General features: G+C 65.7%; 1 protein-coding gene across 2 annotated transcripts; it reads right to left on the bottom strand.

The window, feature by feature from the left end:
* Positions 1 to 747: 747 nt before the first annotated feature.
* On the bottom strand, positions 748 to 10,238 carry RNPEPL1 (arginyl aminopeptidase like 1). 2 transcript variants are annotated; one of them, XM_006209150.4, is made up of 11 exons: positions 9,548 to 10,233; positions 6,594 to 6,734; positions 6,012 to 6,163; positions 5,367 to 5,483; positions 4,957 to 5,192; positions 4,613 to 4,726; positions 4,088 to 4,200; positions 3,591 to 3,699; positions 2,387 to 2,617; positions 2,170 to 2,312; positions 748 to 1,737 (listed from the first exon to the last, which is right to left on the bottom strand). In XM_006209150.4, the coding sequence occupies exons 1-11, from the start codon at positions 10,088 to 10,090 to the stop codon at positions 1,450 to 1,452; spliced, it is 2,187 nt and encodes a 728-aa protein (XP_006209212.2). In that variant the 5' UTR covers positions 10,091 to 10,233; the 3' UTR covers positions 748 to 1,449. The 2 variants fall into 2 exon arrangements, with proteins under 2 accessions (XP_006209212.2, XP_031533658.2); XM_031677798.2 differs by lacking the exon at positions 5,367 to 5,483 and having other exon boundaries at positions 9,548 to 10,238.
* Positions 10,239 to 12,913: the final 2,675 nt, after the last annotated feature.

Genomic DNA, 12,913 nt, shown 5'->3' with positions numbered 1-12,913 from the left:
CCCTTGTGTAGGGTGGGCTCTGGGACTGGGTCTGGCCAGTTGGTCAGGTGACATGTCACTTTGGGACCAGAGCACATAATCCTGGTGGGAGAGCTTGCAGTGCTGCCTGGCACAGAGACCCACGAACAGGTGTGTCAGCCTAATCCCGTGGGAGACCCCGACACGCTGAGCGGGACCCTGCCCTTGGCCCCAGTAGCCGCATCACTCCTGTGCCCGCAGCACAGCCATGCTTCGTGGAGAGGCCCCCATGGGGTCCCCGCCCTGTTTCCTCGCCTGAACTCCCCCCGCACCTGCAGCCACTACTGTGCCTGTGCTGGTGGACGTCTGCAGCCCCTCAGTCGCCATCTTCCAAGATCGCACTCACCTTTTCCTTTACTCCAGTTTGGGACAGGGGAGCACCACTGAGAAAGGCTTACAGCGAGGGTGGTGACAAGTGACCTCCATTATATTGGTGTGCTAGGTCCAGGAAAGGGGCATGGCAGAGGCCTGGCGAGGGGGTCGGGGAGGGTGGGGGAAGCCCGTGGCTGCTGCTCAGACCCCCGGGGCCGCAGGGCAGGATCTGGGGCCTGAGGGCAGAGCCAATGGTCAGGAGTGGCTGGGTGCTTAGGAAGGCCCGCAGCCCTATCCAGCATCTCCCTGCCTCTGGCCGGGAGCCTGTGTCTGAGGACAGGGCTGACCAGCTCTAGACCCCGCCTCGCGGCAGCTGGGCACACATGAAGGAAGAGTTGGGACCAACAAGCTGGGAGGTAGTTTGCAGAGTGGAGGTTTAATGGGACAATCATGGTGACCCCATTGCAGGGGCCCAGGTGGCCCAGCTCTAACCAGGGTCCCCAGGCCTCTGCCAGCAGGGTGGGCCTAAGAGCACCAGTACCACCTGCCCCCATCTGTGTTACTGCTGCTCTGGCCGCAGGCAGCCACAAGACAGACAGTCCTGTCCCACCCCGCCCGGGGGCCTGGGACCCCATGTTCCCTGAGGAGCTAAGGCTTTTGGGGGGGCCCCTCCCCAGGGACATCCACCCTCTCCTTAGTGTCCCCTGCCCCCACACTGAGGGCATGTCTATGTCCTTGTCCCTCTGCCAGGGCCAATGGAGACCACCAGCCCCCGGGGCGGGGTGCAGGGCTCTGCGGGGCGAGGCTCGCTATGGGGACAGCACAGCCAGGCCTCCCAGCAGACTTAAGGCACAGTGTGGCGGTGGCTGTCAACCCGGGGCAGCGTCTGGCAGTCAGTGTTGAGACAGGAGGGCGTGGCATGTGCTGGCCATTCTGGGGCCTGCAGTGCAAGAGAGCTGGGGGACTGGGTCCACTGGCCTCGGCTGGCCCCGGGCAGGTCCCTGGGAAAGCCCGCGAGTGGGGCGCGTGGGCCCGGGCAGAGCTCACGGCCAGAGCCGCGGCGCAGTCATGGCAGGCCCGGGCCACAGAAGGCACAATCGTGGTGTCTGGAGGTCACGGCTAGGCAGACACATTGACGTCCCTGAGAGAGATGGCGCTGCTGGGGGCCTCGTCCCCAAGCAGCAGGGCTGGTGTGTCCGCATCCGCCTCTGAGTCCGCTCCGGCACTGCCCTGCTCCACGCTGGGCTCGGCACTGGGGCCCAGGCCCTGGGACAGGATCTGCTGGATGGTCCTGCGCAGGTTAGGGTGCAGCCGGCCCTGCGTCTGGTAGAAGACCTCCAGGGCGAAGGACTTGAGGGCGCCGGTGCACAGGTCCTCATACAGCGGGATGGTGTACATGCGGGACATCTGCTGGGGGAGGGGGCGGGGTGCAGGGCACTCAGGAGAATTGGCCGCCCCCACACGGCCACAGCGGGACCCCTCTGCCCTCACCCCGTCACTCACAGGCCTTCTACAGAGGCCCCGTCTCCAGGGAGCTTGGGCTGAGGGTGCTGACAGGGGACAGGTGGGGGAGTGGGGAGGCCAGGGCCCCTGTGGGACCACCGGGACCTCTGAGGAGCTCAGATGCCCCAGTGTCCAGGCCCAGTCTCTGCTCCCAGCTTGGCCCCTCCGGGCACAGCCTCCCAGGGTCTGGCGGTGTCTGGTCTCTTCCCCCCACTGCCACCTTAGATTGCGCGTCTTCCCCGCACCATTCTCTGGGGTGCCCAGCCTGAACGGTCAGACCAGGGGGCCGTGGGGGGCGCAGCGGCTGGGGGAGGAGGCCCGTGCGGGCAGTCGCACCTGGCTCTCGAGGAAGCGCCGGACCCTGTGGAGGTCGGGGTAGTAGTCGTTCCGGACCACGATCTGCAGCCAGCGGATGCGGATCTCGGCATTCATGGAGTCCAGCAGGGAGGAGTAGCAGTTGGACAGGCTCATCACCACCTCTGCGGGGCGGCAGGCAGGTCAGGGCCCTGCAGGCGCACCCCTCCCCAGCCACCTGGGCAGCTGAGGGACTCACCCTGGGGCAGCGGGGACCCATCCAGGAGCCGGTCCAGGAAGAGTGCAGTCTGGAAGGTCCTCCACTTGGAGATGTCGATGGTGCTGGCAGAGGCAGCCGCCTGGTCCAGGGGCTCCGCAGTCCACAGCTGGAAGAGGGCCTCCACCGGCCGGGTCAGGCTAGACCCCTGAGACAGGTCCGGCTCAGCCAGCGGGGGGCCCGTGGCATTAAGCCAGCGCTCGAACTCCAGCCCTGCAGGGGACACGAGATCCTAGGGCCTCCTCCTGGGCTGGGGAGTGGCTGCCTGAGCAGGCCTGTCCAGGAGACTCCTGACCCTGAGGGTGTTCCTGGGTGTGACCATCCCAGGGCCTGGCAGCCCCAAGAGTGGGGAAGTTTGGGGAGGCCGGGGTCAGCTCCAGCCCCTGCCCTGCAGGCCACTGGAGTGGCTTTTGTGAAGGGGCACAGGGAGGCAGAAGGCTTGGGTTGGTGACTGAGGGACCTCCACCCCTCCAGGTCTCTCCTGAGTGGAAGACAATGAGGCACTTTAACCCCGTAGCAGGGAGATCGGAGGGAGGCACTGCACGGTGACAGGGTGGGTGGCAACGCACTGGTAAAGGGGTGTTCCTGCTCTAAAGCCCAAGAGGTGGCTGCCGAGGGGACACGTTCTACCCACCCGCTAAACCCCAGAATCCTTAGCGTGCCTACCGCCCCTTTTGAAGCACAGGGCCCCCACGCCCAGACCTCCCAGCCATACCTCACCGCCTTCTAGCAAACCCTGGCCTCTCCCTAGACAGCAGATCCCTTCTGTTTCTTCTTTGGCCCCCAAGCCCTCAGACCCCGAGAGACACCCTCACGAGCGTCATGCAAGCAGGCCAGCTGGCTTCAGCCAGCTCTGAGACAAACCTCCCTCTGCCCTGCAGATCCTGCCCCAGGCCCTTTGCACACACTTTCCATGGCTCTCTTTCTGGGACTGCCTAATCAAGTCTGCCTGGCTTAAGTGCCACCTCCTCTGGGAAGCCCCCAGGGCCCCATCAGGCTGGGAAGCACACTCTCCTCTCTACTCCTATGGTGTCCAGCCTAGTGAGGGTTGGCTGCAGGAAGGATGGGTAAACCCAAGGGGCTCTCCTCCAGGCAGAGGTGGCATCGTGTGAGGGAGAGCCCCACACCCATCCTGGCAGGCCGTGGGCTCGCTGCGTGAGGACATGTGGCGGGCGGTGGACCTCACCTGCCCGGCAGTCCACGCTCTGCTCCTTCAGCTCCGGGAAGAAGGTCAGGAAGGAGTCCAGCAGGTCCTGGGCCACCACGCTGGTGAACTTGTACTTCTCCACGTAGGCCTGCATGGGCAGGGGCAGGGCTCAGCAGGCCTGGGAGCTGGGCACATATCGCCGCCCCCTCAGAGCTGGGGCCTGCACAGCATGGCCGGCTAGAAGAGGCCCCGCCCCGAGGGGTCTGCACAGAGGGGTGTGCAAGCCCAGGGTGGGTGCAGAGACACCACTGCTGCCTCACTGGCCCGCCAAGCGGCCACGCGTGGGAGGGTGGGAAAGACAGGAGGTAGCACCCAGGCACTGCCCCTGAGAGAGGCGGGCAGGTCCCAGCTCCACCCACAGCCCCGCCCCCGCCCCCGCCCCCACCGCGCCCTGGGGAGAAGGGCACAGCCCTGGGGGCGAGGCGGGTGTGGATGGGGTAGGAGAGGCGGGGCCTGTCCCGGGAGGGGCTGCTCACTCGGAGGAAGTCGTCGAAGCGCTGGGGGTCCCCGCAGAGCTGGGACAGGTAGTACACGAAGCAGTAGCCCTTCTCGTAGGTGAACAGGTTCATCAGGTGGCTAGGGTTCACCCCTGCAAGGGGAACACCCTGGGCTCTGGGCGGTGCCCTGACCCTCCTGTGTCCCAAGGGATGGCGGCCAGGGGTCAGGGGCTGTGCAGGGGGAAGAGCTGAGGGCCACCTTCCCTCACGTCCGGATGCCCTGGGGGTGCAGTGATTGGGCCTGCTTGTCCCGGGGGGGGGGGCCTTGGGGGAGACCGAGGGTCCACACACCACAGTGATGGGTGCTCAGAGCCTGTGAGAGGTGGTGGCGGGCTGAGGGAGCCTAGGGAAGGCCTTCCTGGGGCTGGGAGGGCCTGACCTGGCCTTTGCAGGGATGCCATGCTGGAAGACAGGGACACCCAGCCAGAGGAAGCAAGCGGTGGGCAAGAAGGCCCTGCAGGTGGCGTCTGCAGGCCCAGGCCAGGTCCTGGTGGGAGTAGGCACCTGGCTCCAGCTTGACCTGCAGCTTGCTGACCGGGCTGTCCTCTCCGAGAAGCTTCATCTGCCTGTGCAGGGCATCCAGGCGGAAGGCTGTCTCCAGACAGGTGAAGGCAGCACCTGCACGGGGGCAGGGAGGTGGGGGGGGGCGGGAGGCCAGCCTGAGCGCCTGGGGCAGGTGTGGCTGCTCCCTGCCCTGAGCCTTGTGGCTGGACACGCAGGGCAGCGGGGCCACACCCTGGGACCAGGCTGGGCTCTCAGCCCCTTGTGTGGTGCCCAGGACAGCCCTGGTGGCGCCAGCCGGCACGAGGCCATGGTGGCGCCACCCCCACCCCTCCCCAGCCCAGTACCATAGGTCTCCGTGGTGATGCGGCGCTGGGCGTAGGTGGCCAGGCCTTCGCTCAGCCACATCTCCTCCCACGTGGCGTTGGTGACGGCGTTGCCAAACCAGCTGTGGGCCACCTCATGGATGACGTCAATGACCAGGAACTCGTCACTCTCCAGGATGGAGGAGATGATGAAGGTGAGGCAGGGGTTCTCCATGGCCACGATGGGGAAGGAGGGGGGCAAGAAGACGATGTCATACCTGCCCGGGGATGGGGAGCACGGGTGACCGTTAAGACAGCTGGGGCCTGGGCAGCGAGCATCACTTCCCCCGCCAGGCGTCAGACGAGGCCCCCATCGTGGAGCCCGCTGTTCCCTGGGAGTCCTCGGACCCCTCCTGCAGCCAGCCAGGGCTCCCAGGCGCCCCCGAACGTACCTGCCCCACATGTATGGCCCGTACAGACGCTCGGCGGCACTCAGCCACTGCTCCACCGCGCCTGACAGCTTGCTAGTGGCCGTGGGCAGGAGGCATGGCTCGGCCCACACACGGCTCCTGTCACAGGGGAGAGGGTGGGCCGGGGCCAACTAGCCCCCGCCCTGCTTACCCCACCAGGCCTTCCCTCTGGGCTTCTGGGCTGAAATAACACCTGCACCTAGTCTGGCCCGCTGCTTGCCGCCCACCGCCCCACCTCACTCACTGCCACCATGCAGCCCCTTCCCACAGCCAGGGCCAGGCCACACGCCGAGGGACTACTGGCTCCTTCTGTCTCTGAGTTGACAGAGCCCACACAAGAGTGAGGGTGTGTCAGGCTGCAGCATGGCCTTGCAGGAGGACCAGGTTGGGGAGGGTGCTGGTGAGGCCGGGAGCCTGGCCTCCAGGCCAGGGGGTACAGGGGAGTGAGAGGAGCCTGGCAGGGATGGCCCTGGGCAGTGGCAGTAAGGCAGGGCAGAGCTGGCCCCACAGCGTGCCAGCAACACGGCAGCCGCTGCGCAGGTCGGACACCCAGTCCACGGCAGGATCACCCCGAGGCCTAGACCCCAGGTGGCGGGAGCAGCTGGGGGAAGCAAGAGGCAGCCCTACCTGGGCCCGATGTCTGCTGGCTGGAGGTCCCCGGCCACGAGGGCCACGAGGTAGGCAGGCACAGGGTGCTCCATGTGGAAGCGGTAGACGCCCTCCTCCTCCACATAGGTGCTCTGGGTGGCACTCATCAGCACTTGCACCCCCGACGGGGCCTGTGTTCGAGGAGGCCCCACCCATCAGGGCACCCCTGCCCGTGATGGGGAACCCTGTGCGCCCTGTCAGGCCACCCCTCGTCCCCAGTCAGAAAGCCCCACACCCACGTCCCCGACGGGAAGCCCTACAACCTGGGCCAGGCAGTTATGCTGTCAGGGACCCCCTCATCCCCATCAGGGACCCCCACGCTCTTTGGGGAGCCCCGAGCTCCTGGTCTGCACACCTCCTGCCCAAGCCGGGGGTAGAAGTGGGGCGGGGGTGCTGCCACGCTCAGGCCAGGGACCCAGCAGCTCCGACCGAGCCTCCTTTCCTTGGGGTCCTGGGGCCCATCCTGGGTCTCGGACTCCAACCCTATCAGCGAGGGTGGGCTCCCAGGACGGCGGTCCCAGTGGCAGGAAGTGAGGAGGAGGGCTGCCGGTGGGCACCGACCTTTACGACAGCTGAGTAGGTGCACTTGACGGCGGGCGTGTCGAAGCAAGGGAAGAAGGAGCGGTTGCAGACGGAGTGGCCCTGGGTGAAGACGAAGGGCTTGGCGCTGCCGTAGGTCAGCTCCGGGTCCAGCCACCAGATCTGCAGCGGGTGGGGGTGGGCGTCACCCACGGCCCCGGGCTCTGGCAGTCACACCCTCCCCGACACAGTGGGCCAAGGCCTTGTGGAGACCACAGCTGCTGGCGGACGGCCCTCCTCGTCCCAGTGAGGCGGGGGCACCTGAGGACCGGGGGGACTTGGGACCCTGTCCCACAGAGAGTGGCACGTGGGGATGCCAGGATACGCCTGCCAGCCTGGCCTTCATTCCTGACAGCTGGGCAGAGTTCCCCTAGAGGGCAAGGCCGTAGGAAGCAGCCCCAACCCCACTGTCCAGGCTTCCAGGCCCGGAGCTGCTGGGGGCAGCAGCTGGAGAGGAAGGGAGTGAGGGTCCAGAGGGGCTGTGCCGACTGGGGCTCATCCAGGGCCAACAGCAGCCCCTGGGCAGGCAGGCCAGTCTTCCTCCAGACAGGAGGCCGTCTCCCAGCCTGTGCCCCTCATCCGCTTCCCAGGGGAAATCGAGACATAGTCAGAGCACCCGAGTCCCAGTTCTCCCAGGCCTCAGCCAGGAAGGGTGCTGGGAGGAGGGGTCAGAGGACTCCCAAGTTGCAGCGGAGCCCATGGCGGGGGTGCTTGTCTGACCTCACTGCAGCCAGCCAGCGTCCCCAGGTGCTGGTGCTGCCAACCACCTCCATGGCTGCCGGACACTGTGGCCCTCTTGGCCAACCTCCCCTAGAGCCTGAGGCCAGGCCCGACCCCCACTAGGGAGCCCCTCCCCGTGCCCTCCTGCCCACCCTGGCCACCAGCTCTGCCTAGGACCACGCCTGCCACCTGGCCCACTGCCACTTCCACACACCACTTTTCATCTCCGCCCAAGCTTTCTGGCATCTCCAGAAAGGTCAGCACAGAGCCTGGGAGGGGCTCCCCCAACCTGATTGCAGCTGTTTTTCGGGGTCCCGACTCTGTTTTCCCCACCTTCCCTCTGCCAAAACATGATCACTGAAGGAAACTGGGTCGTTCCTTGTCCACTTCAGTTACCAAGCACATAAAGGTCCTCCTAGGGCCGTTATGGAAGGACCCCAGTCCCCCACAAGTGGCAGGTCAGGGACTCCACAGCTGACAGCTACCACAGCTGCCGAGACCCCAGACCTGGTGGGGCTGCCTCTCCTGCAGATCCCAGACCCAGATGGCACTCCCTCCTCCACAAACTGCAGATCCCAGGCCCAGAGGGGCTGCCTATCCCGGTCCTGCACACTCAGCCGGACTGCTGGCAGTGCTCAGAGACTCCTTCCAAACTTCCTTTAGGCCGCCGTCTCTGCCCCTCACCACAGGGAGCCTGCAGGGGTGTCCTTCTTTTCTGCGCCCCCCCCCCCGGGGCTGCCTCAGATGTTCAGAAGGCCTGTCTGGGGAGTCTGTTCAAAAATACAGATTCTTGGGCCCCACCACAGAGCTTCCTAGGGCTGGGACCCTGGAATCTGCATTAAGGAGACTCCCTGCAGTGGATCCCGCTGCAGCTGGTCCTTGGTTCACACTGGGGACAGGCCCTCGTGGTCAGGCTGCTGGGGATAGGGTCAGGCCAGCAAGGGTGGCCTGTTACAGGCCCTAGCCCCCCTCTGCGGGCCACTCTGCCTGTCCTGGGTAGACCGTGCGTGGGCTCCAAGTTCACAGGTCAAGGTCAGGGAGGACCACGTCCCTCTATTCTCACTAGTGTGGCAGGAGACGTATATGTCAGCTGTCAGAGCCCCAGACTACCCCCAGTAGGCAGCAGGGGCCAACCCAGCAGGCCAGTGGCCAGGCCAGAACACACAGAAGCTCACAAAGGAGATGAAGTGGCAGGGCCTGCTGAGGGCTCCTGGGAATCCTAGGAAGCCCGTAGGCTCTTCCCGTCCACACGTCACCCTGATGGCTCCTGGCCTCTATGCCACCTGTCCATCACCCTGTCCATTTACATGCCATGGACAGTGACTGATGGGACCTCCTGGGCCTCCCAGAGCTGGAGTATGTTGTGGGGGGGGGAGGAGTTGCGGGGGGAGGTAGTGTCATACGTATGCTGTCCCCTTGGGGACCCAGCAAATCCCACACTGTGGGAATGAAAGGAAAGGCCCTGCTCTATCCATGGTGGAGAGGTGCTGCGGCCACAGCACCCAGCCTGGCTCACCCAGCCTTTCTGCTGAGCCCCTGGGGCAGCAGGTGCCCCCTGCCCAAAGCCCTGCGGAGCCAACATGTGTGTCTGTGTTGGGAACCAGGGGCCACCCAGTGACGGCGTCCGCCAGTCCTTGCCCAGGGGGCCCCAAGCATTAGAGCCAGCCCAGCCCTCTCTGCTGCCGGCTCTGTCAGGTATGTCCCTCATGCCACCTCCAGGGAACAGACCTGGGGCCCACCAGTCCTCTGAAGGTCCAGGTCACACAGAGGCCCTTCCACACCTGGCACTGCCTGGCCCGCCTCTCAGTGCCAGGCTCCAGCAAGTGTGTGGCTCAGCCTGTGCTCACCAGACACTACCCTCATGCCCAGGCAGGGATGGTTGCTGCACACCTGAGAGGCCTCCTGTGGTGGCACAGTGTTCCCTGTCCTGTGGCCAGCCCCCAGGCTCGCAGTGGGTCCAAGGCTCCTAAGGGCTCCCCAGGCACCAGAAGGGAACCACTGAAAGCACCTGGACAGGACTCCAGGGACAGGTTGGGGAGTGCCGGGGAGAGGCCAGGCTGGCTCCACCCTCTCGGCAGGTGCCCCAGGCTCAGGTCGCCTGCCTCAGGCGCAGAGCCCACATGAATGCCCCCTACCCTGGCAACTTAGGGAGAGGCCGCCTGGAAACGACACCACGACCGGCTCACCGCCCCGACGCCCACCCGGGTCGGACTCACGGCGGGGGCGTCGGTCGAGGTGTAGCGCAGGATGACCTGGAAGGGCTGGTGCGCCTGCAGTTCAGGCGGCAGCGTGACGGTGAGCGAGGAGCCGTAGTCAGTGAACGGGTCCACCCTGAAGGCCAGCGGGCAGCAGGCGGGCTCCGCGCCCGGCGCCTCGGGGAAGGCGGGCAGCGGGGGCGGCAGCGCGGATCCCGGCCCGGGGGCGGAGAAGGCGAAGGCGCAGGGCGGCTCGGCGGCGGCGGCGGGGGCGGCGGCGGCGGGGGCGCGGCGGAAGGCGGCCGAGTGCAGGCGCAGGGCCGGGTGCGCGTCGAGCACGAGCGCGCGGGGCGCGGGCCGCAGCGCGCACAGCTCGAGCACCAGGCAGCCGGCCAGCTCGCGCGCCTCGGGCCGCAGCTCCAGGCCCAGCTGCAGGTGGCGGAGGCGGAAGAGCTGCGCGCTGGAGGCCGAGGCCACGTCCAGGGCGGGCGGCGGCTCGGGCGGCGGGCGGGCGGGCGCGGCCTCGGCGCCGGGCGCCTTGCGGCAGCAGCACTGCGCCGCCATGGCCGCCCGCGCTAGGTGAAATCCATGGGCGGCGGCCGCGCCGGGCCGCGGGCAGCGGGGCGAGGGGCGCCGGGCGGCGGCGGCGGCGGCGGCGACGGGGCGCGGGCACAACAGGAAGTCGCGCCGGGAGCCGCCCGGCCCGGCCCCGCGCTGTGCGCCGCCCCGCTCGGGCTCCGCGCGGCCGCCGCCGGGGGCGCTGTGCGTTGGGAGGCCGGGGAGCCGGGGGCGCGGTGAGCGGGGAGACCGGGGCCCCGGGGAGCCGGGTTGGGAGCGCGAGCCCGGGGCGCTGTGCGGGGCCCGGAGACAGGGGACCCGGGGGACGCTGTGCTGGCAGGGTGGGAGCTGGAGGAGCTCTGCGCGGGGCCGGGGCGGTGTGAGTTAGGCTGGGAGGGGGAGCCGGGGTGCGCGGCCGGAGTTACTGTGTGCAGATGGCCCCCAGTGCTGTGCTGGGGGTGGGCGGGGGGTCGGGGAGGCAGGAGCCCGGGGGCTGTTGTTCGCAGGGTCTGGGGACGCACTGCGGCCGGGGTGTGCGTGGCTGAGAGGTCTCCGCAGCCCTGTGTGCTTCCTACCCAGGTGGCCCGCACTCGGGAGACCCCAGAAGTCAGGACGACGGATCCCCCAGGGATGCTACAGGCCAGGTTCCTGGGGCAGCGACTGCTGGGGCGCCTGGGGCAGGGAAGCTGGGAAGTGTGGCGTCGGGAATTCAATGTTACTAGTACATTCGGGAGCCTCAGGCCCTGGGAATGCTTTCCATATACCCCACCCACTCCCCTGTGAGAGCAGTGGTCTGTGTTATATGCCGAATAGGGCGTGCTGGCGCTCCGGAGCCTTAAGATAAGTGTGGCTGCTTAGATTCAAATAGAATTAGCGCAGCTCCTCAGTTGCACTAGCCGTATTTCAAAGTCTCCATGTGTGTTTGGACGGTAGTGTCCGGCTACTGGCAACCATATTCAACAGGAGCAGATATCCTCCCATAGTAGAAAATTCTGCTGGACTGTGCTGCCTTAAGGGCTGGCAGGGCCCTGGAGGAAGATGGTGTAGGAGGAGAGTGCTGGGCAGTAATCAGCCTTGGCCTGCCTGACCCCAGCCCACTCACCCAGGCCTGTCCAGAGAACTGGGCCCAGAGGGGGTGGCTGCAGACCAGTGAGGATGTCCAAAGAGCTAGCTTCAGGTGGATATCAAAGCCATGGCATGAGAGGGGCCACTGAGATGTTGCTGTCATCATCATATGAGAATTCAGGTCCTCAAGGAGAAGGGGCTTTTGGCCTGTAACCCCACACACTCCTCTCACTGCTTAATCACTGTCTGGTAGAGTGTGGGGCAGGAGTCACCCTGCACTCGACCTCTGTGTCATCCCTGAGTACTGTTTAGACCTTCTGGACTCAGTATCCCCATCTGTAATCCATGTGACCCTGCTTGCCCTCCTCCGTGGGGTCGGGGCGGGGTGGGAAGGATGGCTAAGTGGGAGGACGCGTGTTCATTGATTCGGGCGGAGCATGTGCACTGAAGCATCTCTTCAGTTTTCCCTATGACCCCTACCCCAAACTGGAGGAGGGAGCTCAGTCCTGCATCCAGGACTCGAGAGAGGAGAGAGCTAGGGTCCGATAAGTCCTTGATGGCTTTGGGTAGCCCCGTACCTGCCCAGGTGCCACAGGCTGAGTGTTTTAGATGGCATTCTCAGTTTGACCAGCCTTTTAGAGCCTTCCCCTGCCCCCTGCCAGTGGGGCTCGGGCTGGAAGAACACCGTCTGGACTGCATGTGGACACCCACAGTGGCCTGCCCTAGCCACCCTCAAGCGGGTCTACCAGCTGCCTGCACACTCAGGGTAGGTTAACATCAAGGGCTTCTTGCCCTCCTGGTCTCTGGGACTTGGGGGAGCAGGGTTGGGTCTCATCCCTTCTCTCCTGGAGGACCCTGGGCATCTCCCAGTGGCCAGCTCTGCACACCGGAGGGGTGGAGAAGGGCAGTCTTGCAGGTCCAGAGAAGCTGTTGCCACTTCCCCCCTGGGGTGCTGCTGTCTTCCACCCCACGTTTTTATAAAGGACCAACACAAGCCAATGTTGAAGGAGCAAAGAGATCTGTTCTCAGTGTCAGAGCCAGCCTGCCAAAGCACTGTGAACCGTGAAGCCCGCAGTGGTTGTCTCCACTCTCCACCTGGTCCCTGTCGAGGACAGTGCCTTCAGTGTTGGGGGTGGGGTGGGCGCTGTCTTGCTGACAGAGGTCCAGGGCGGATGTACGGGCAGGGTTGTCCTCTCTCCTGGCCCCAGTCTACCTAGGGGAGAGGACCCCGAGAGTCGAGACTGCCAGAGGCTGGGATTTCTCCCAAAGGAATTTCACACACCAGCCTCTCGATGATCAAATCCTGGCTGGCCTGGTGCAGCTGACACCCCAGCCTCCCCCTGATACACGTGGACTGGGTGGCCCTATTCAAGTGGGCTGACACCAGGGAGGGGAGTGGGTCCCTGGCCTCACCTGCTAGCACGTGGGCACAGAGGCAGGAGGGCTTCCCGGAAGCCCATGGAGTTCAGGTAGGTACTGTGTTGTCTCTGGGACAGAGGTCCTAGGGATACCTGGGCCTCTGGTGGGAACCGAAATTGGATGGTTCTCAGAAGGGAGCTAGTGGGATAGAAAGCTGATGTGACCCACAGATGTCTTTCACCCTGGCCGAGGCTCTGCCATCCTTGCACATTTGCCACCCAGGACCAGGTCAGCAGGTCAGGGGTTTGCCAGCAAAGGTGCTGTGAGCATGCAAATCTGGGCTTTGGTCCTGGCTCCTGACCTCCTAGCTGGGCCAACTGCTCAGCTCACCTGAGGTTACAGATG

This window comes from Vicugna pacos, chromosome 5 (assembly GCF_048564905.1).
Source record: "Vicugna pacos chromosome 5, VicPac4, whole genome shotgun sequence".
Taxonomy (NCBI): domain Eukaryota; kingdom Metazoa; phylum Chordata; class Mammalia; order Artiodactyla; family Camelidae; genus Vicugna; species Vicugna pacos.
This window is presented reverse-complemented; position numbering and strand designations above follow the sequence as displayed.